The sequence below is a fragment of the Hypomesus transpacificus genome, chromosome 9 (genome assembly GCF_021917145.1).
Source record: "Hypomesus transpacificus isolate Combined female chromosome 9, fHypTra1, whole genome shotgun sequence".
NCBI classification, from domain to species: Eukaryota; Metazoa; Chordata; class Actinopteri; order Osmeriformes; family Osmeridae; genus Hypomesus; species Hypomesus transpacificus.
Genome location: NC_061068.1, coordinates 11,837,821 through 11,858,293, shown reverse-complemented (window position 1 = coordinate 11,858,293; position 20,473 = coordinate 11,837,821). Strand labels below are relative to the sequence as shown.

Sequence of the window (20,473 nt, the reverse complement as noted above, 5' to 3'; positions counted from 1 at the left end):
AGGTTGAGAAATATGTAAAAATTTGGGTGAAAATTATATATTGCTCCTTGTCCTCACTGCCAGTTTCCCTTTACCTCTTTCATTCAGTCAGCCATCTTCTCTGGACTCTCAGAAATTGCCTCTCAAGCTTATATTAAAGTAAAGAACCTGTCTAATTCATAATAGAGAGGGCAGGCCTCAAGAGTGTCAGGTGTTTTCATGGACTTGATCCACTTATAATGCGTGCTTTTTCTGGTTAGCATCCTAGAAGAAATCGTGATGTTAGAAACAGCTGCTCATTGGCCTTCTCTCGCCGATATTTGTTGCGTGTATGTGACCAGGTGGAAGAGAATGAGACGACAGAGGCACTGAAAATCTTGAGTCTGGATACGTCTCCAGTAGTATAAAGTGGAGACACGCCTCCAGCTCCGCCCACCACAATTTTCAGGTGACAGCTCGGGAAACTAGACAGTTCACTGTTTCGGTACGCAAGGATACTCATGTCTTTTGATAGAAATTGCTTCTCCAAATATTGTATTTTTAATTAAGTATACAACGGAATAGTTTGCTATCCTCCGTCAGTGCTTTTATTGTATAGTCAGGTAATTATCTATTTTGAGCTGGCTAAACAGTTAGCCTACTGTAGTATATTGTAGCCTACATCTAGCTTTCAATCTTCGTTGATAAAAGGAATTGATCAGAATGTCTGACTCCACGGTGGACGGAAAGTCGGAGCTTAAACAAGCAAGCAAAGAGGTAAAGGAGAGCGAGAACGTGGCGGAGAAATACTCAGCCATGACAGTGAGCAAGAATAGCGAAATGACCATGGGCGAACTATCCTCTTCTGCGTTCAGCGCGGTCCCTACCCACAAGCCAGTCAAAAAGGTAAGACATGATAGACCATGATAGAAGTTGTCCTTTGTTCAATGTTAAATACCTCCTGCGTATCGGTTACCTTTTCATTCGTTCGTGCGACATGTCCTATTCGGGATGTCCCATTTCCTGACGTTAATGCCCGGTGTGCCATCAATCTGCATTTAGTTTGACAGCCAGTCCGCAACATGCAAGAGGGAAACGTGTTAATAACCTACCCGCATGGTACGCCATTGTTACGGCATTATATTTTACAGTGTAGTCTTCATAGAGTTACTACTGCTTACACACACACACACACACACACACACACACACACACACACACACACACACACACACACACACACACACACACACACCAGTACTGCAATAAGGCTTTGAGCAGTCAGCGTTTTGGAAGACCACAGAGAGGCGCAGTAGAAACAGCATTAGGCTCCAGGGATCCGTTGCAAACCCGTCACTAGAAATGGCTTTTATCCCTGATTAATTTGGTCAAAATTCTCTATTACCCCACCCTGCTCACACACATCACCCCACACCCACATTCAGACACATCAAACTCAGACACGCACAATGGCCCAGTTTCTCAGACTAAAACACTTTTCAATGGAGATCTTAATTGTTCCCCTACTTTAGGAGTAGGTTTAATCCATGTTTGAGAAACTGGGCCAATGTGTTTTACATTTTTGCTTCACCAGGTAGGTAAATTTTGTGGGGTGTGTGGATTTACAGACTCCAAATAGCCCACAACTCAGATATTGTCCCACCCTGATCCCTGGATGTGTGTGGCATTGCAATAAGCAAACTGGCTAATGACTTTAGCTCAGGTTGGACCTGGAAACCCTATGAATACTATAGTAAAGGCCAACTGTACATCTGGAAAATTTTTAGATCCAGAGAGATTAAGGAGATTAAGATTATTGCTTGAGCTGAAATTATTATTATGCACAGGCACAGGATAATTGATTGTGTTTATCCATTTCTGATTTAATGTTTGATCGAGTACAACTAGGCACTAGCTTTATATTCCTTTGGGATCTGGTTTCATAAGTTTTTGCTGGAGAGGATTTAAGTGAAATCTATTGCTCATTCCATTCTGTGTTTTTGCAGGGCTAGGATGGGGTGGACTTCTATTTTCCCATCCGAAGTAATTAAGTAGCCTGTCTGCCTGGTTATACTGTATAAACGCTGCTTTGGCGTTCAGTGTGGTCAAGGGCTTAGACAACAGCTGTAAATCAGTTAATCACATAGCCCATTGGATGATTCCGATTTCATGTTTCCACAGAGTTTAGTAAAGCTGGGTTTCCGTAGTGAGATTGAAGTGAGATTGCTCAGTCATGTGACTCATGGACAACTGAACCTGCTTTACCTAGTAACTCGAGTACCCCAGCTAACTAGAGGGAACAAGTAGAGTAGAACTATTCCAATTCAAAGAGGTCTGAAAGCCTAACTGAACTCACCTAGTCAAACTTGATGTGGTTAAAACTACCTTTAGTTCTGGTCCAGAGAATACAATCGGAAAATACCTTTTTGTTTGATTTGTGTGTTTGCCATTGGAAGGGTGTGAGTTTACAATAGAGTTTCAACATCGCTCTCTTAAGGAAGTAGAACAACCTGGAATGTTTAAAACCAGTGTCTTCTGGAAAAAGCCAACATTGATTAATCTGTTGTCACCTCTATTAGACTATTTTCTAACTGACTGTTTCTTTGAACACTTTAATTTCCTTTGGGATTAACATTGAATGTGAATGGAATTATTCTTCCTACAAGTTTGGTAGCCCATATTGGGTCAGTTTTGCTGGCCAAATTGGCCCAAGTGTAGTTGGGAGGCCTGTGAAGAGAAAAGCTTGACATGGGTGGATGATGTGCAGGGTAGCGCCACGGGCACCGTGTGTAGGCTATGACCTTTACCAGGTGCCATTGGTATCTCAGTGAGGTGTTGAATCACACCAATGGCTCACTACATTTGGCCATGGCAGACCCTCTCCTGTTTCTCTTTACAGTGTACTTACCATGTGTTTCTGCTTCTAACCCTCAAGCTGTCGACTCTTAATCTAGTTCTGAGTCACCGTGCTGTGGATTTGTGTACTGTATGCTGTTATCCAAGAATTGATAAATGCTACTTGTTGTTTACTCAGTCTGAAACCACATACAGTAGTTTTGTTTACCTGATGGATTGAGCCTGTGTAGCCTAATAACCCCACAGGGACAGTTGTATGGGGATAAATCACTCCAACAACAGGTTCCTTTTCACTGAGAGCCCATTGGCTTCCTGTCTTGAGGAGATTCTTTCAAACAAGCACTCCCCTCATAACTCCTTCAATCCTTGCTCTTTGTGGAGCGGTCAAACAGTTTCAGGAAGGCTAAAGTTAGTGGTCGTGATTCATGCCTTCGTACTCTGTTTGCCTGTTAAGGTCTTCCTTTTGTAGCATGTGTGAGAAAGGTTAGGGCAGCATCACGCAGTGCTGAACCTTGAACACTAACAGACAGAATGTGGAGGTTGACCGCTTTGTTGATCTCCACCTAACTTCCAGTCAGCAGGTGACAGAACTTCGCCAGTGTTTTATAATAGAATATTTGTATTTATTTTTTATCCCCATAGATGGAGTTTTTATTTATAGAACTGTATACTGATGCTGCAGCAGGAATGATGTTGTTGTTCAGCCTGGAGTTTGTCAACCTCTTCCTGGGATTCCAGAAACGGCACAAGGACACTATTGACCTCTCCCAAGGATAGGAAAATAGTGTGTCTTGTTATTGCCATCTGATTAATTCAACAGCTTGCCATGTGCATGTTTCCATTGACTTACACTCTCTGACATTTCCCTGTCTATCGTTCTCTCTCGTTTTTGTTCTCTTTCTATGTCTCTCTCTTTCTCTCTACCCCTATCTCTCTCTTTTTCTCAACCATAATGAAACATTAAGGAGTATGCTTCTGTTACCCTCCAGAGCAGCCTGGCATGTTACGCAAGGCGGAGGTGTAGCATTTCACACGCTCTTGTACACACGCACATACAAATGAAAACACAGAAAAAAAATGCACACTTGGTGGCCCTTATGCAATGCTGGCGTGGATCCAACAGGAAGTACTGCCTTCTGGGCTCCTCAGAGACAGAGCTGGAGAGATGGACTGACGGATGGACAGGCATACAGATGCAGGCCGAGAAAGAGAGAGAGAAACAGAGGAAAGGGATAGAGAGGGAGAAAGACCCAGGGATAGAGAGAAGTATGAGAAAAATAAATCAAGAATACTCTCAGTTTGAGTTCAGTTTACAGATATTCCTGAAAGGGTTCCATTGATTTTCTGTTCCTAAGACCTGTTCCTAAACCTGCCCACAGCAGCGAGGAGTGAACAGGGGAAAGAAGATAGGCGCACAGGGAGGGGTGGATGAACTGTAATGCAGGACATGACCAAGCCGTGTGTGTGTGTGATCAATTGTTTTGTATGTGGTTAGATTTAGCCTCATGATTGGGGGAAGGTCATGGCAGCATGGTTTACTGGCTGACCGTTAGAACGTTTGACCTGTTCGACCCCTTGTCTTTTGTGTTTCCTCATCTATCGTACGCTCTTCCTGTTTGTTGATCTAAGATACATTAAGCTGTTAGCCTAATTCTTAAAGTGCCAAACTTGTATTTTGCCTATAGTCTGTTTTGTTGTTGTTGAAAAGTCAGAATATAGTTAGTGACGGTGATCTGTGGATGTGTGAGAGAGAAAGTCTGTGAAAGAGGGAGTTTGAGAGAGGGAAAGAAAGGCTATACTGTATGCCCAAACACCATAAATATATATATATATATACATACATACATACATACATACATACATACATACATACATACATACATACATACATACATACATACAGCAAAAGAGTCTTCCCTAAAGACAGCCTGCCTGATTTGGGGATTAATCCTGCCGTCATGGAAACAGATAGGGAGGGCCTGAGGGGCTGACCTCAATGATGAATGGAGGCAGGCACCTGTCAATCGTACTAGACCAAGCCAATCATTGCATACCCACTAGAGAGGGCAACCCCAAAGGATGACCTTGACTAACCGACAACGCCCCTGACCAGAGCCAAGCTATATAAAGCTCATCACTGCATGCTGCTACTGATAATTCCCCTTAACTATACCTAGAAGCCTGTTCTTCACTTCAAGTATTTCAAGTATCATTGCATTATCGAATGCCTGGTAAAGTACGTTGAGAATAGAAAAATGCAACACTTTGCACAGACAGATTGCATGCCTCATCCATGAAACATTATGCTTTGTTTTATCAACCCACACAGCTTAACAGGTCACGCACAGGCTACAAGATACAGGCTACATTAACAGGGGCATGTAGGCCTATGACTGACTCTTTATTGTATCAGCAGTTGAAATATTGTGTAATATTTGGGATTGAGGTCACTGGGCTCAGCAATGATCCCCACTTTAGCGTAGCATAGCGATTGACTTCTGGGGCGTCGGCTTGGTGGCCAGGTGTGGGGATTAGTGTTAGCTGCTTGGTATTAAACCACGTAACACTGACACTCCTGGGGCTATCTATAGTGTGCCAATACAACCTGTGCTAGCCGGTATTAGCGTAGCATGTAGGCATGTTGGTGTGGTTGTGTGTTTGGATGGGTCAGGACGATGACGTGTATTTTTAGGCTAGAACAGATCTGTTGACAGTGCGTCGGCTGTGCTTTTAGGCTTATGGCAATGGGCTTTAATTCCCCCTGAATACCTTTCATTAGCAGCACACGCTCAGTTTCTATCTGCAGATAGCCTACGGTAGATTACACGGGATGGAGTCTGGAACAGAGACATAGATATCTCAGCCAACAGATCTTCTTCACCAACAGTCAGAGAGAGAGATATACTGAACGAACCATTGCCTGAGAGAGAGACGCCGAACAGAAAAAACCGCGGCGGAAGAAGAAGAAGAGGAGTTTAGAGAAAAGGAGAGCAGCTTTTAAAGATGATGGCAGCAGGTGGATGCTGTGACCTGTTCCTGTCCCGCTCCCTGTTGCCGTGGAAATTGCCATGAGAGCAGGCTCTGGAGGTGAAAAACGGGAGTGCTGGCAAGGGATGCACGACTAGGAAGGAGCCATGGCACAGAGACACAGTCTGGTGAGTCAGGCTGGCCAGAGGAGAGAGAGAGAGAGACAGAGGCAGAGAGAGAGGGGGGGATAAAGAGAGAGAGAGGGAGACCGCTGAGACCATTAAGGTCTCACCGACCAGCAGCGGCAGCTTGAGTAATTAATTTAATTGAGTTTTAAAAAGGTTACCTGTGTGTGCATATGTGTGCATGTGTGTGTGTGTGTGTGTGTGTGCATAAGTAGTCGTTATGTAGCATGGGCTTGATTTTGTGAACTATGTGCAAATTAACTGGATGAAAAGAAAAGCATTCCAAGCACAGACTGGTGTAGGGTCAGCCTGCTCTCAGCCCAGTCCTCCTGGCTGACAGGAGGACATGCAAGGGGATGAGGTTGCATCATCCCCTTCTATAGTGAGGTATTCTTTGCAGCCTTTGAAGTGTGTGAGATTCCCAGCTCTTCATAAAAGGGTTTCTGGTTTGGAAATCAATTTCAAACTGATTTTGTGAGCAAAATATTAAGCTGACGACAGGGGAATAACGTAAAAGCCTCAATAGTGGCTCATGTTTATCAGCCGGTGTTAACTCTGGTGTCTCCAGGAGAGGCATCACAGCCCAGACTCCAAACTCAGAGGTCATCACCTCCAAATCCAAGCTACAACTCGTACTACACACACACACACACACACACTCACACCTCCACCACCAGCACACACACACACACAGCCGTCTCACCACCTAGCCACAGGCAGCCCGACAAAAACAAACCTCATGAAATGGGTTCCAGCACGAGTGTGCCACTGGTGTCGAAGGCCATGCCTGTTTGAGATAAGGCTTTGATTGAACTGTTCTACGTATAACTTACTATCTCCAACATTGCTCAGGTCAATACTTTAGGTGCTTGTTTGTCTGGTCCTTACATACAGAATGTCCCCATGTTAGCATGAGCTCATGCTGGTGGCTAATTTCTTCACGAGTAAGCTTTCAGGTCAAAGGTTTCAAGTTGACTAGACATAGGAGGAAGGACTTTGCTTAGTATTTTCATTCTCCCTTACTTGTCCCAAATCCATGTAAAGACCCACTGGTATGCTAACATGCATACTGTTAGCTTACATATCCAGCAACCCCACTAGCGATTAAGCTTATGTTTACTTACTGGATTCTTTAAATGCTGGGGGATTAGACTGAACACGTCCAGGCTTTTGTGTGGACATCTGAGTCCTGGGCAGGACATGATGGCTGTGTGCTCGGGCATTCTAGGACCTAGCCGTAGCATGTCTTGGCTAGCGTTAACATCGGGGAGTCAGGTGGCCGAGCGCTTAGGTAATCGGGCTAGTAATCTGAAGGTTGCCAGTTCGATTCCCGGCCATGCCCAATGACGTTGTGTCCTTGGGCAAGGCACTTCACCCTACTTGCCTTGGGGGGAATGTCCCTATACTTACTGTAAGTCGCTCTGGACAAGAGCGTCTGCTAAATGACTAAATGTAATGTAAATGTAACATTGTGTGATACCAGCCTAATCTACTTTGCTACATGTCAACCTCCAGTTATGTGGAAAAAAATCTATTTTTTTGAGACCAAGAGGGAGAATACTGTTGACATTCAGTACGATAATGAACCTTTTATGTGTGCGTGCTGGTGCGGGATTTCTCTCCTCTAATCCATCTTGTTAGAGTCGATCTTAGTTGGACCAAGATTCATTTGTTCAATTATTGTGATCCCTGCTGTCTCTCTGTCCTGGCTGGCCAGCAGAAGATTGAAGCCAGAAAATAGAGGAACCGTGGTGATATGAGAAACGCAGTGATGATTATGGCCTCCGTTTCATGGTTGTTGCTTTTTAACATACAAAGGAACACATCATTTACAATATCATTTATATACATCATTTACATTTAATGGACACGCCACAAGCCCATCCAACACTGTCAGTCTTGAAAAGACCTATGCTTATTGTAGATAGCAACTCCACCAACTATGCCTGTGTTGACACAATGGTTTGCGCAGTATCTGGTCGTGACTTGTGACTCAAATCTGGTTTTTGTGCCGTCCAGTGAGATTATTTCCTTCTTATTTCAAAACACCAGAGAGATGACACGCTTGACTTTATCACCGAGCGTGGTGTGTCGACCTTGCAGTCATGCTCAGCATGCTCAGAGAGGAAGTGGTTTTGATGCTTCCCTATCAGGAGCCTGCTTTCAGAGCCTGAAATGGACAGAAGACATGGTCCTCTCTGCGTTCCACTGCTGTACTGCTGCTTTTAAATGCCGGGCGATTACAACAGACAGTCACAAGTCAGATTTGACAGAATTCCTATTTGAGAGAGTTCAAAGTCTTCAGTCTTTTTCAATCCACTGTTCTTTGGAACTGGCCTAAAAGCCAATATTACAATAACATGACTTGTAGAACAATGGGCATAGCCCTTTATTATCATTCATTGTATCTGTTCTTTACGTATTTCTATGGACACCACAGCTCGGTATCAAAAGCATTTCTGGCAGTGTGGATACTGGTTCATCCAGATCTCCATGAATGAGACGTCATTATCCGTCTACACGATGTCTGTTTTGTCACGTCTTACCATCCAGTTTTGGTTTCAGTCAGCAGGAAAGGGGAGGTTCACATTTCACGGGATGGGAGTCACATGGTTTCCATCCCAGAATCTTCACTGTACATACGGTACAGGTCTCACCAGATAACAACATAATCCTTTCCACTCTTTTATTTAATCTTCAATATGGGGATTAGGTGGGATGTAAACAAACAAGGCCTCGAACGCAAACCTGGTTCAACCTTTCAGGAGAATTATAAGTGAATGTTGTCCTTTCCTCTGCCCCTGCAGCAGATCCAGTTTGTGGAGGACAAGCAGGAGTTCCAAAGGTTTCCTACCAAGGCTGGACGTCGCTCCCTGTCCAGATCAATCTCTCAGTCATCCACTGACAGCTACAGCTCAGGTACACACATACACACGCAGACACACACTTATTACCCACACTACACATCCCCATACACTCACACAAACGCACTCTCTCTCTCTCCCACACACACACACACACACACACACACACACAATCTCTCTCCCACACACACACACTCTCTCCCACACACAAAAAAACACATTCACACACACACAAATGCACTGTCCCCCACACACACACACACTGTCTCTCTCCCACACATACACACTCTCTCTCTCTCTATCCCACACACAGACACACACTCTCTCTCACACACACACACATAATAAAACTACTTCCGTGCCTTCACACCTAGCTGCCTCCTACACAGACAGCTCCGATGACGAGACGTCCCCGCGGGAGAAGACGCAGCTCAACTCCAGAGGTTCCGGCGACTTCTGCGTCAAGAACATCAAGCAGGCGGAGTTCGGCCGCCGAGAGATCGAGATCGCAGAGCAAGGTGGGGGACGTCCTGACCTGCTGTTCTCCAGGGACCAGAGAGATGGACACTAACTGAACGGCTCACCTTAGACTGAACAACGTGTTGTTGTTTTAGCATTGTCTGCTTGTCGTTCTTCAGTCTTCTCCTTAGGGTTCTGTGGTATGGCACAGTGGTGTGTTGGTCACTGTCCATGTGTGATTTACCAGGCAGCTTTCGGGCTTTGTTGTAGTTTCCAGGCTCTATTGGCTGAATTATCCAGGTTAGGCCTAATACTTTGAGCTTTAATACATTGATTAGGCAAATGCTTGTATCTAAAGCTATTAGTTCTATAACAGTATTTCGGCGGTCAGAGTCCAGGAACGGTCTATTTACCAGCCGCAACTACGGTGCAGCTATTACATCTCAACCACAGTGTTACAGAGAACAGTGCAGTCAAAACGCTGGTAATAGCATAAGTGCAGTCTCCAGACAATGGTCCAACAGGACCTCAAATATAACATGCAAAGGACAGGTTTGCAGGTATCACAGGAAATGATGTACTGCTAAGTGCTACTTTTGGTGCCCTTAAACCAAGCGAACAGTAAATTAGGTGAATGTGAATGTTTATAAAGGTACGAGCTTCATTCAGTTCTGTGAATGTCTGAAATCCTGTATTCCCTATCTTGCTAGCTATATTAAGCCGCTATCCATATTTAGATCGACCCTTGCCATCTTGCTGACGCTTGCTGGCTGCTCACAGTCTAGGCTTTAGCTCAACGACTGCTTCACGGTGTTATTTTCATGACTTCCGCTCGTCTTTTGATATGCAAATTGGTTTAATAAGAAAGGAGGAAGTGTATATTTTCTGCTTGGTAGAAAGTTACGTTTAGTTTAAGTCACCCTCATCTAAGGAATTTGCGTCCCTCCTCTCTCCTTCCCAACCTTTCTCTTTGTCCCCCTTTTTAGATATGTCAGCGTTAATCTCTCTCAGGAAGCGAGCTCAGGGGGAGAAGCCATTGGCTGGGGCCAAAATTGTGGGCTGCACCCACATTACCGCGCAGACTGCAGTAAGTTACAAGGATCTTTATCTCTTTCTCTCGCGCGCGCCCTCTCTCTGTGTCTGGGGACACTGTGTACTTGCACACTATTACATAAGCTTCTTTTTAAATCCCTCTACACTCGCAAATGTTGTGCCGATGATCAAATAACTTGATTCATTTCTTCCTTCATACATCAACCAAATGATATGAAAAACTAAACGGTCAAAAGTATTTTGTTTACTTACGTTCCGGTGCCTTCCCCCAAACCCCTCCCTGTGTGTCGACAGGTGCTGATTGAGACTCTGATGGCGCTAGGGGCCCAGTGTCGCTGGACAGCTTGTAACATCTACTCCACCCAGAACGAGGTGGCTGCTGCCCTGTCAGAGAGCGGTAAGAAGCTCCAATCAGAACCCAGAACCCCACCACCCAGAACCAGAACACTACCGTGAACCAGAACACCACCCAAAACCCCAACACCCAGAACCAGAACACCACCCAGAACCAGAACATCACCCTGAACCAGAACACTACCATCCAAAATGCCACGCAGGCAGACCTACCCAGATCAGTGTGTACCCACTGACTGCATGACTGACTTGGAACCTTGTATTTACACTTTAGTCTCCTGTGGAGTCTTTTCATACATGGAGACAATTAAGTAGCGTTATTTCATGTCTGCCAAGTGGCTTTGGCTGTGCTTGTTTTGGATGGAGTTGAAGGGCTAATGTGATAAATGACACCACTAATAGCGTGAGACTGTGAGTGGGGGAGCCGTGCGGTGAGATTCACTCCCCTGTGCCCTTTAGGAAACCTAGGAAACCTGTTGTAAATGTGCTTATTAAGCTCCGTAGAAAGCACTCTGCCCTAGAGACAAAACTCTGCCCTAGAGACAGAGAGAACGCATAAAGTATTGCGCTGGTCAATAAACGACAGAACCCAGACGACCCATCTCTGGTTGCCAAGGATTCTCCAGTTTATGCACTGACCACCGCAGGGATCCGCCAGTCTTGCATACCTGGTTCACTTCAGAGGTGGGGAGTCAAGGAGAGACTGTTGAGACCAGATGAGAGAGGGGATTTGTCTCATTAGATTGGGTTACCTGACACACACACAGGAAAGGAGACATTGAGACGACACCAGAGAGCGAGCAGGTCCGATGATCAAGTAAGCAGAGATGGACGGATTAAGAATCTATATAACTAACTCGCCCGATTGCGAGCGAGATGGCTAGCTAGATGAGCAGCGTGCTCACCGAGGGAGACTGAAGCAGGGCAGTTGGTGTTCAGTGTTGTCAAACAGAGGAGCACAGTGTGGTGGGGTGCTTGTGTTGCGTTGTCATCTCATTTAGGGGTTTCCAAGTGCTCCCTGCAGCGGGGTCAAAGGGGGCAACATGTTCACTTGAGCGTGAGGTCACGCTAGCGTGTTAGAGCTATTCACAATCTCTCCACCCCGCTCTTTAAACCCCACAGCGGTGTCATGATTCGTTTAGTACCACTACTACTTTTTTTTTTACTCCCTCCTTTTACATAAGCTGTCTCTTTCTGCCTAGGTCTTTCAAGCCCCATCTGTCAGTGTGTCTGTCAGTTCCACCAAACAGTTGTTCCAGATTTGTATGCCTATAAATCCCCCCGACAAACAGATGAAAGGGTATGGTACCCTCTGTCAATCCCTGGTCGAAACAACCCAAGAGCTGTTCGATTCTTGTACCAGCTGTACTATAACCTGCTCATTCAGCAATCAGCCGAATCAGTGGGGAGAAGATGGGACGCAAAACAAATGCACCTTACTTTTGTTTAGGAAGCCAATATAGTGCTAAGCGCAGTCTTTGGTTCATAACAGATGGTGACAACTTATGCTGATGCAACCAGTAATTCCGGACTAGCGCTGATATGATACATGAGCTCCCATACTTATGTCACAAGTTGTTTTTACAACAAGAATGTTATGACCCACTTCTACATCAGATTTTCACACCTGCTTTGCAAAAGGTTATGAGAGTATGAGGTGAGCTTTTATACTACACTGTTCCTGGAGTGTAGCGTTGAGAAGTAAAGTTGCCACTGTGTGCGCGCGTGTGTGTGTGTGCACGTATGCACACCGCCGCTCCAGATGTCTGTTTTTAAGCTGTCCTTCATATTACTAATATGGCTTTAGAGCAGATTACTTTGACATGGAACACCGTTGTAATCAAACATGTTCCGAAATGTTCCCATTGGAACTAGTTCCTCAACTGAGGCCAGATGCTGGTGATGTTAAAGACTCAGTACTAGTTAAAGAAAGTACTTACTGGTTGTCCCTCTGTGTCTGTCCTTTGATGCCAGAGTCACATCTGGACTTTTAGTCCAACAGTGTGATGTGTTTTTGTAGGTGTGGCTGTTTTTGCCTGGAAGGGCGAGTCTGAGGATGACTTCTGGTGGTGCATCGATCGCTGCGTCAATATGGAGGGCTGGCAACCTAACATGGTAATTACATGGCCTGGATTCAATGGCAAGGAACCATGTAGCAGTGCCCTTATGTTAATCTTGTAACGTGTTTGTGTTAGATCCTGGATGATGGAGGGGACCTGACCCACTGGGTGTATAAGAAGTACCCTAACGTGTTCAAGAAGATACGAGGCATTGTGGAGGAGAGTGTTACAGGGGTCCACAGGTGATGTTCAGAGGGGTTTACACATGGCTGTTCACACACATACACACACGTGTACACACACTGCTATTCACATTGACACACACACACACACCACTGTTCACGTGGACTCAGACACCGGCACTGCAGTTGTCTTCTTTCCCCTGCAGGTTGTATCAGCTGTCTAAAGCAGGCAAGCTGTGTGTTCCAGCCATGAATGTGAATGATTCTGTGACGAAGCAGAAGTTTGACAACCTCTACTGCTGCAGGGAGTCCATCCTGGATGGGTGAGTGAGCGACACGCTGGACTTGAACTTGGCAGACTACCATCAAATCCAATGGAATAACGTTTGCACAAAGGATTTTTGCAGATTTCCGTCTGTTTTTCGACACCTATTTTCAATGAGAAATGAAATTCACTACACAATACACATACTACTGTGCATAATGTAAATATACAGTAATCATATCAATATACATTTATATTGTATAACCGTGCAGCTACACTCTACACTTGCCCCTCTCCTAGCTGTATGGTTCTCAATGTCCCCAAAGCAGAAGATGATGCATTCTCAGTTTTTCAGCCAGCATATCTGGCCTTTTACTGTATACTGACAGGCCCAATAAATCAGTGGAACCACTCTGTGTGGCCCGATGGCTTGGGATTTAGCCTTGCTAGACCATTACAGCATGCATCCTCCTGGAGGATGAGCTATCACACCCACCGTCTTTACCCTCTAACCTCTTCTCTCTCTGTTTCAATCTACCTTTCTGTTTCTCTTTCTCTTGTTGTCTCTTTTTCGCTTTTTCTCTCTCTCTCTCTCTCTCTCTCTCTCTCTCTCTCTCTCTCTCTCTCTCTGTCCTTGTTTCTCTTTCCATATCCGCAGGCTGAAGAGGACCACAGATGTAATGTTTGGGGGGAAACAGGTGGTTGTCTGTGGTTATGGAGAGGTGAGAGGATACATCAATCAATTCTCAATGTCCCGTTTGTGTGTGTGTGTGTATTTAGAATTATATATGGAATGATATATTCATGTGTGCGTATATGTTTAATACCAGTGTGTTGTGCTTTCTCCCTGCAGGTTGGAAAGGGTTGCTGTGCTGCCCTGAAGGCCCTGGGATCCATCGTCTACATCACAGAGATCGACCCCATCTGCGCCCTGCAGGCCTGGTGAGGCACAGGAAATAGGAAGAAGGAAGCAGGAATGAGGAAGTGCTGACTGTTTTAAATGTCACCCACTGCTGACTGTCTAAAAATAGACACAGAAGCAGTTGTGTAATCCCCTTCTGAAATTAACCGTGACAGCATCTATTCCGGCAATGTGTAAATTACAAACACCTTTGGAAATGTGGCCATTGTTACTGTCCCGAACTCCAGAATAGACAAGAAATACACTGTCATTGTATTGGCTTCATTGGCTGTGTAGAGAGACTTTGTGTCATGTGACGTACTGCTTCCCTTCCCCATGTCTCCCACAGCATGGACGGCTTCAGAGTGGTCAAACTCAACGAGATCATTCGCCTGGTGGACGTCATCATCACATGCACCGGTATGCATCTTCATCTTCCTCATCAGTGTCCCAACCACGTTTTACTGGATGTAATCACTTATGTACCATGCATACATGGACCCCATGTACAGAAGTATATGATTATAATTTCGTTTTTTACTTGGGATTATAGTAATCTATGCGTTTCCAATCCAGGTTGCCTGGCTCAATCAATGAATGCATTCTGGGTCATCTGCTGTCTGGGACCTCTTTATTGTCTAATCCCCTTCAGGGCAGTTATTGTTGGCAAGGCCGTGACGTGGGCTGGGTCTGTTTGGGTCTCTGTGTAGGGAACAAGAACATGGTGACTAGGCTGAGACTTTTGGTGTTTCTGTAGGAAACAAGAACGTGGTGACCAGGGACCAGCTGGACCGCATGAAGAACGGCTCCATCGTCTGCAACATGGGTCACTCCAACACAGAGATCGACGTGGTGAGGAGGAGAAACCCTCACTGTCCATCCCCAGCAGACTGATGGCTCGTTACCTCAGGATTCAGACTGACACCTCGTTACCTCAGGGTTCAGACTGACGGCTCGTTACCTCAGGGTTCAGACTGATGGCTCCTTACCTCAGGGTTCAGACTGATGGCTCCTTACCTCAGGGTTCAGACTGATGGCTCGTTACCTCAGAGTTCTGACTGACAGCTCGTTACCTCAGGGTTCAGACTGACACCTCGTTACCTCAGGGTTCAGACTGACACCTCGTTACCTCAGGGTTCAGACTGACACCTCGTTACCTCAGGGTTCAGACTGACACCTCGTTACCTCAGGGTTCAGACTGACGGCTCGTTACCTCAGGGTTCAGACTGATGGGTCATTACCTCAGGGTTCAGCTCTGATGGTGGACAGTGGCCGTGTGTATCTGGAGCGATGGATATGTGGGTGTTAGGGCTGTCGTGGGGATGTTCAGTGTTCTTGCAGAGGAGGGTGTGGGTGTGTGTAAGAGTTAGCCTGTGTTTGCATGCGTGTGAGAGAGGGTTAGTGTGTAAGAGTTGGTGCGTGTGTGTGTTGATGTGTGTGTGCTGAACAGTGTGATCCTGTTCCCCAGGCCAGCCTGCGGACCCCTGAGCTCACCTGGGAGAGAGTCCGCTCTCAGGTGGACCACGTCATCTGGCCTGACGGCAAGAGGGTCATCCTGCTGGCTGAGGTTAGAACACACACACACGCTAGCAAACTAACACGCTTGTTTTACTATACGAATGACGACCTACAATTCACTCCCATTTAAAGTCGTGTTATCCCTAACCCTAATCTTAACCCTTAATGTAATGCTAACCTTGACACTAATTCTAACCCTAACTTGTAAAAAAATTAAGAAACCCCCTTAGAAATAGCACTTGAAGTTGTGAGGACCAGGAACATGCCCTCCATAGTTCTGTTTTTCCTTAGTGTACTATACTAGTGGTGACTTTGGGTTCTCACCAGAATAGTGAAACCTATACCCTCGCACACCTGTTCCTACACACACTGATGATGGTTCCTCAGGTGCAGCTGACGCAGGTCTTGTCTCCCTCAGGGTCGCCTCCTGAACCTCAGCTGCTCCACCGTCCCCACCTTCGTCCTGTCAATCACCGCCACCACCCAGGTGACACGGGGGCTCCGCGCGTGCCTCACACACAGAACACACGTAGAATGGCTTCATAACGGAGTCATTCAGCAGACACTTTCATCCAAAGACACACATGGAAGGGCATTTAAACCTGCAACCTTTTAGATCTCCAGTCATACGCTCTACTGCTGAGCTATACCCTTCCCCCTCACACACACACCACACACATACAACCACGTGGTGCACGACACACACAAATACATCCACACACACACTCATGTTCTGCCTCTGTCAGTCACTCAGCCCAGTGAGTTACTTCTACCATCTTCCAGCCAGTGTGCTTTTAGCACTTGGTCTCCTGTCTCCTCCTGTCTCCTCCTGTCTCCTAGCTATATTCATTAGGCCGCTGTGGTAGGAGATAACAGCGTGTATTGACCCGAGAGTGTTGTCGCTAATAATAACACAGTAGGAGAAGGCTGGCTGATGAGGACTTAAACCTCAACTGGCTACATCTGGTTTAGACTACAGCAAAACTGAGGGGAGCACACTGTCGATCCCCCATCTCAGATAATATATCAATTTCTCTGCTACTTTATTTGTCAACATTGTTTTTTCTTCATGTTTGGGATACTTCTCTGTGTTTTCAGTAATGCTGTGTGCGTTCATGTATGGCTTCATGTGTTGATTCAGTGCGTGGGCTGTGTGGTTGTGTTGCAGGCTCTTGCCCTCATCGAGTTGTACAACGCTCCAGAGGGCCGTTACAAACAGGATGTTTACTTGTTGCCCAAGAAGATGGGTGAGAACATTTTCTCAGTGTTTGGAGTATTGCCTGCTAATCTTTTTTTTTATTTTTTGTGACAACCTTTAGTGGTGGGCTTATTGTTAGTGGTCATTCAATCAGGGTTTATGATTAAATGAGATCACATGCTTCAGCTCATAGACATGAGTATCTAGACGAGAGATTTTCACTACCTTCTTGACGTCATGGAGTGTATTTCTGCAAGCTTGTTTTACCAGTGATGTGCAAAGGCCTTATCTTAAGCCTCGCACATGTCCTCTAGTGTTTGATAGGTGTCATTACAAGTCTGAGCTGTGTTACTGAATTAAACAAATTCAGCAATACAATTTAAAGTGTTAATCTCATCCACAAACAATGACTGGCCAAAGAAGTATTAATTTCTTTTTTTATGTGAGTGAAACAGAATTATTGTATTTTTCTAAAAGTTTAGAATACCTGCAGTGAACCCTGCAGTGAATGACTCTTTGCTGAAACCAACATCTCTAGTTTGTTACTCTTTCTGTGAACGCTTGTTCACCGCTTATGTAAGGTACCCGTTTGTGTTCCAGATGAGTATGTTGCCAGCCTGCACCTGCCCACCTTCGACGCCCACCTGACGGAACTCTCCGATGATCAGGCCAAGTACCTGGGCCTCAACAAGAATGGACCCTTCAAACCCAACTACTACAGGTAATCACCTCCCCTCAGACAAGATACAATAGTATTTGTCAATAGTACACAAAACCCGTAACGTATCAACTGCAGCACTTATACTGAATGTGCACTTTTGTAAGTTGTTATGGATAAAATAGGCTGCTAAATGGATTATGTGTGATGTGATTAACGTAACATTTTAAATGACTGTTTGCAGGTTTTAATAGTTCACTCTATTTTTCCTTTTTGTCTTCACAGGTATTAGTGGGCCACTGTCCACCATCAGGACAAAACTACCAAATGGTCAAAACGTACGATAGAATGGTAGAAGTATTAAAATATATATTTTATATTTTGTATTTTAAAGACGTTTCCCAAGAGGCACAATAACACAATATTATGTATTTGAATTAAGCAGTTGAATAGTCCTGTCGCCACACAGTGAGTGTCCTCCTGCTTCACTTGCTGTTCCGTGCTCTGAAAAGAAGAACATACTTAGTAATGCTTACACACATGTACATAAACACACACCTCCACAGCAGCTAGACTGATAGGACCTCTCTGGTCATGACTGACCAATTACAGTACAGTACCTAAAGCCTGCTGTCTACTTGAGGTATTTCCTTGCACACACATACTGTATCTCTACTGTATTTACTACTCCCTAGAGTAGCCCTTTTTAATCAAGAATTTAACTGTTAGGGTACTTACTAAGTGTTAAGAGTATATATTATAATGTTAATATATTTGTGCCAAATGATTGTTAGGTGAAGGGGAAAATTGTGGTAAAGATGCACTTGCTTTTTGATTTGATGTCCCTGCATTCCGAGTATTTATTCCAGGAGGATGAGGCAATGACCTCTTCATGGCAAAAGACTCACGGCGTTTAATACACTTTCTTCTCCGCTTGAACATTTGAAATCCGACACCTCTGTCTTGTCGTTTTGAGATGTAGAAATCCAAAGCTGTGCATTTGTGTAAGTGATCGCTGTGTAGTGGAGCGTTGTCTTCCCTGGGTAGATGTACCAAGGTGGTTACTGTACATACAGCATGTGTTTGTACTGTGTTTTCCATGCAGCTCCCATTTGGCTGGTTCATAGTCAGTGTTTAGGACTGTGATATAAAAGCCTTGGTATAAACATGTACTGTATGCATAGAATGGAAGTGTAAGTGCTGGTTTTCTGTGTACCAATGTCACAACCTCTCGATCAAAAACTAAATCATTCAAAATGGTTTTTTTCCCCAGAGATTTTCTGACTAATAGAGAAAGAGTTGCCACTTATCCGTTTTTAGTTTTTATTATTCACAAATCTAATTCTATTGGGGTTGCAAAATCTGTTTGGTTTTGAATTTACTAATCTTTTTCATAATACTGTTGTTTTGTGGTTGTTGTAGTGTTACTTTGTGTGACTTAATATTTTAACCCTCCTGATCACCATGTTGTCCTTCAGTGATGTGTCTGCATCCACATCCATGTTGTCACACCGTCATCACATAGGCAGCAACTCGTACTATCATCGCTGTTAACGGAAGAGAGACTATACATCACATTTTATAGATTTAATTTCTGAAAAATCACCCGCCAGGCTCAGTAGGGCTAGCTCTCAGAGGAACCCAGAAGGACTCATGCGTAAGTCCTCCACTCGCGTATGTGAGAACTGAGGGGATTGCTTCGGTTTCAGATTCTTTTCTCATCCTCTCACTGCTTTGGCATATGAAAAATACACTGAAAAGATATATTAGCTAATTCTACTGTGAAGTGAACTGCTTTTATATTTGCACTATAACCAAGGACTATCGAGGATGAGGTTGTTGGCAGGTATGGGTGTTGTAACTATGGTTACCGGTCCAATGACAGTGCCTTGTGACTCATTAACTTGTGTATATTCCATCACTCAACTGGATACTGTTCCCTACAGTATAGAATTGCCCTTCATGGTTCCTACTCTGCAATATAATGGCTATGCACCAACATGGGCATACATTTTTAGTGTGAAGGCTTTTTAGTTGTTTATGGTACCAAACGGTTATGGCTAAGCATTTTGATAAAAATGTTACATGAGTTATAACATGACATACAGGCACAGTTTTAGATTCTTGGGAAACTAACTGTGAATGTAGAGACTAGTTTGGTATTGTGTATGTTATTTGGTATTTTTAATGTACACTGCCCCCCTTTGATGTTCTATTCAGATGCACCACCTAAAGGATGTCATCAAGTTAATGGTTCAGAATATTTGCCTTCATATGCATTGGCTTGATTAGAATGCCTATGATGTCAAATTAATAAAATGTTCATGTGTCGTTGATGCTGTCAAAACCATTACAATTAAATGAATGTGTCAAACTGACAAATAATGCTGGTTAAAACATATTTAGTTGGAAAACATTTAGTTTTTGTTCACAAAGGTGTATATTTATCTGTGCAGTGAGCTGATTTGATGTGTTCAGTCAAACTATTCAAGTAACTTGAATAGTTAAAAGCAACTGTTCCTGTGATTTCGGGGTTGTAAATGTTGCAGGTTCTGTCTTATTCCCGCATAATTTATCTTCATTTATCTGTTGGTTGGTGTGCACTGATCCCTTTAATAAACTTTTGTGTCTGAAATGCTATGCTTCAGATATTGTATTATTCCAACTGTCCAGTTGTAGGGTATGTAAGGCTGACAAAGGGGTCAGGATTGGTTATATTCATCAAAACTGATAAACATCTCACTTACAGAAGTTATGAAATATAGCTGTAAGTCATCGGCAAGACCATCGTAAAATACCATGAATAACCAATTTACTCATGTAAGTAAAGCTTCCAGTCCAGTGTAGCTAATACAAATATGGTAGCTATCAAGTCAGTAATCCAGAGCAAACAGGGTGCATCTAATCCAGGTCAGTGGAGTAGATGCCTATTTGGCCATGGATGCTTTATAACAACATGTTTATGTACGTACATACATACATACATACATACATA

At 44.3% G+C, this 20,473-nt stretch overlaps 1 protein-coding gene across 4 annotated transcripts; it reads left to right on the top strand.

Moving 5' to 3' along the window:
• The first annotated feature begins 415 nt into the window (after positions 1–415).
• LOC124470950 (S-adenosylhomocysteine hydrolase-like protein 1) lies at positions 416–20,113 on the top strand. Of its 4 annotated transcripts, none has more exons than XM_047025189.1 (17): positions 416–864; positions 8,774–8,885; positions 9,220–9,348; positions 10,276–10,376; positions 10,637–10,739; positions 12,717–12,811; positions 12,892–12,998; positions 13,145–13,261; positions 13,862–13,925; positions 14,057–14,145; positions 14,454–14,524; positions 14,862–14,956; positions 15,573–15,671; positions 16,041–16,109; positions 16,791–16,869; positions 17,421–17,541; positions 17,764–20,113. In XM_047025189.1, exons 1-17 carry the CDS (start codon positions 682–684, stop codon positions 17,768–17,770), a joined length of 1,641 nt encoding a protein of 546 aa, XP_046881145.1. In that variant the 5' UTR covers positions 416–681; the 3' UTR covers positions 17,771–20,113. The 4 variants fall into 4 exon arrangements, with proteins under 4 accessions (XP_046881145.1, XP_046881143.1, XP_046881146.1 ...); XM_047025187.1 differs by having other exon boundaries at positions 9,205–9,348; XM_047025190.1 differs by lacking the exon at positions 17,764–20,113 and having other exon boundaries at positions 17,421–17,545.
• The last annotated feature ends 360 nt before the right edge of the window (positions 20,114–20,473 follow it).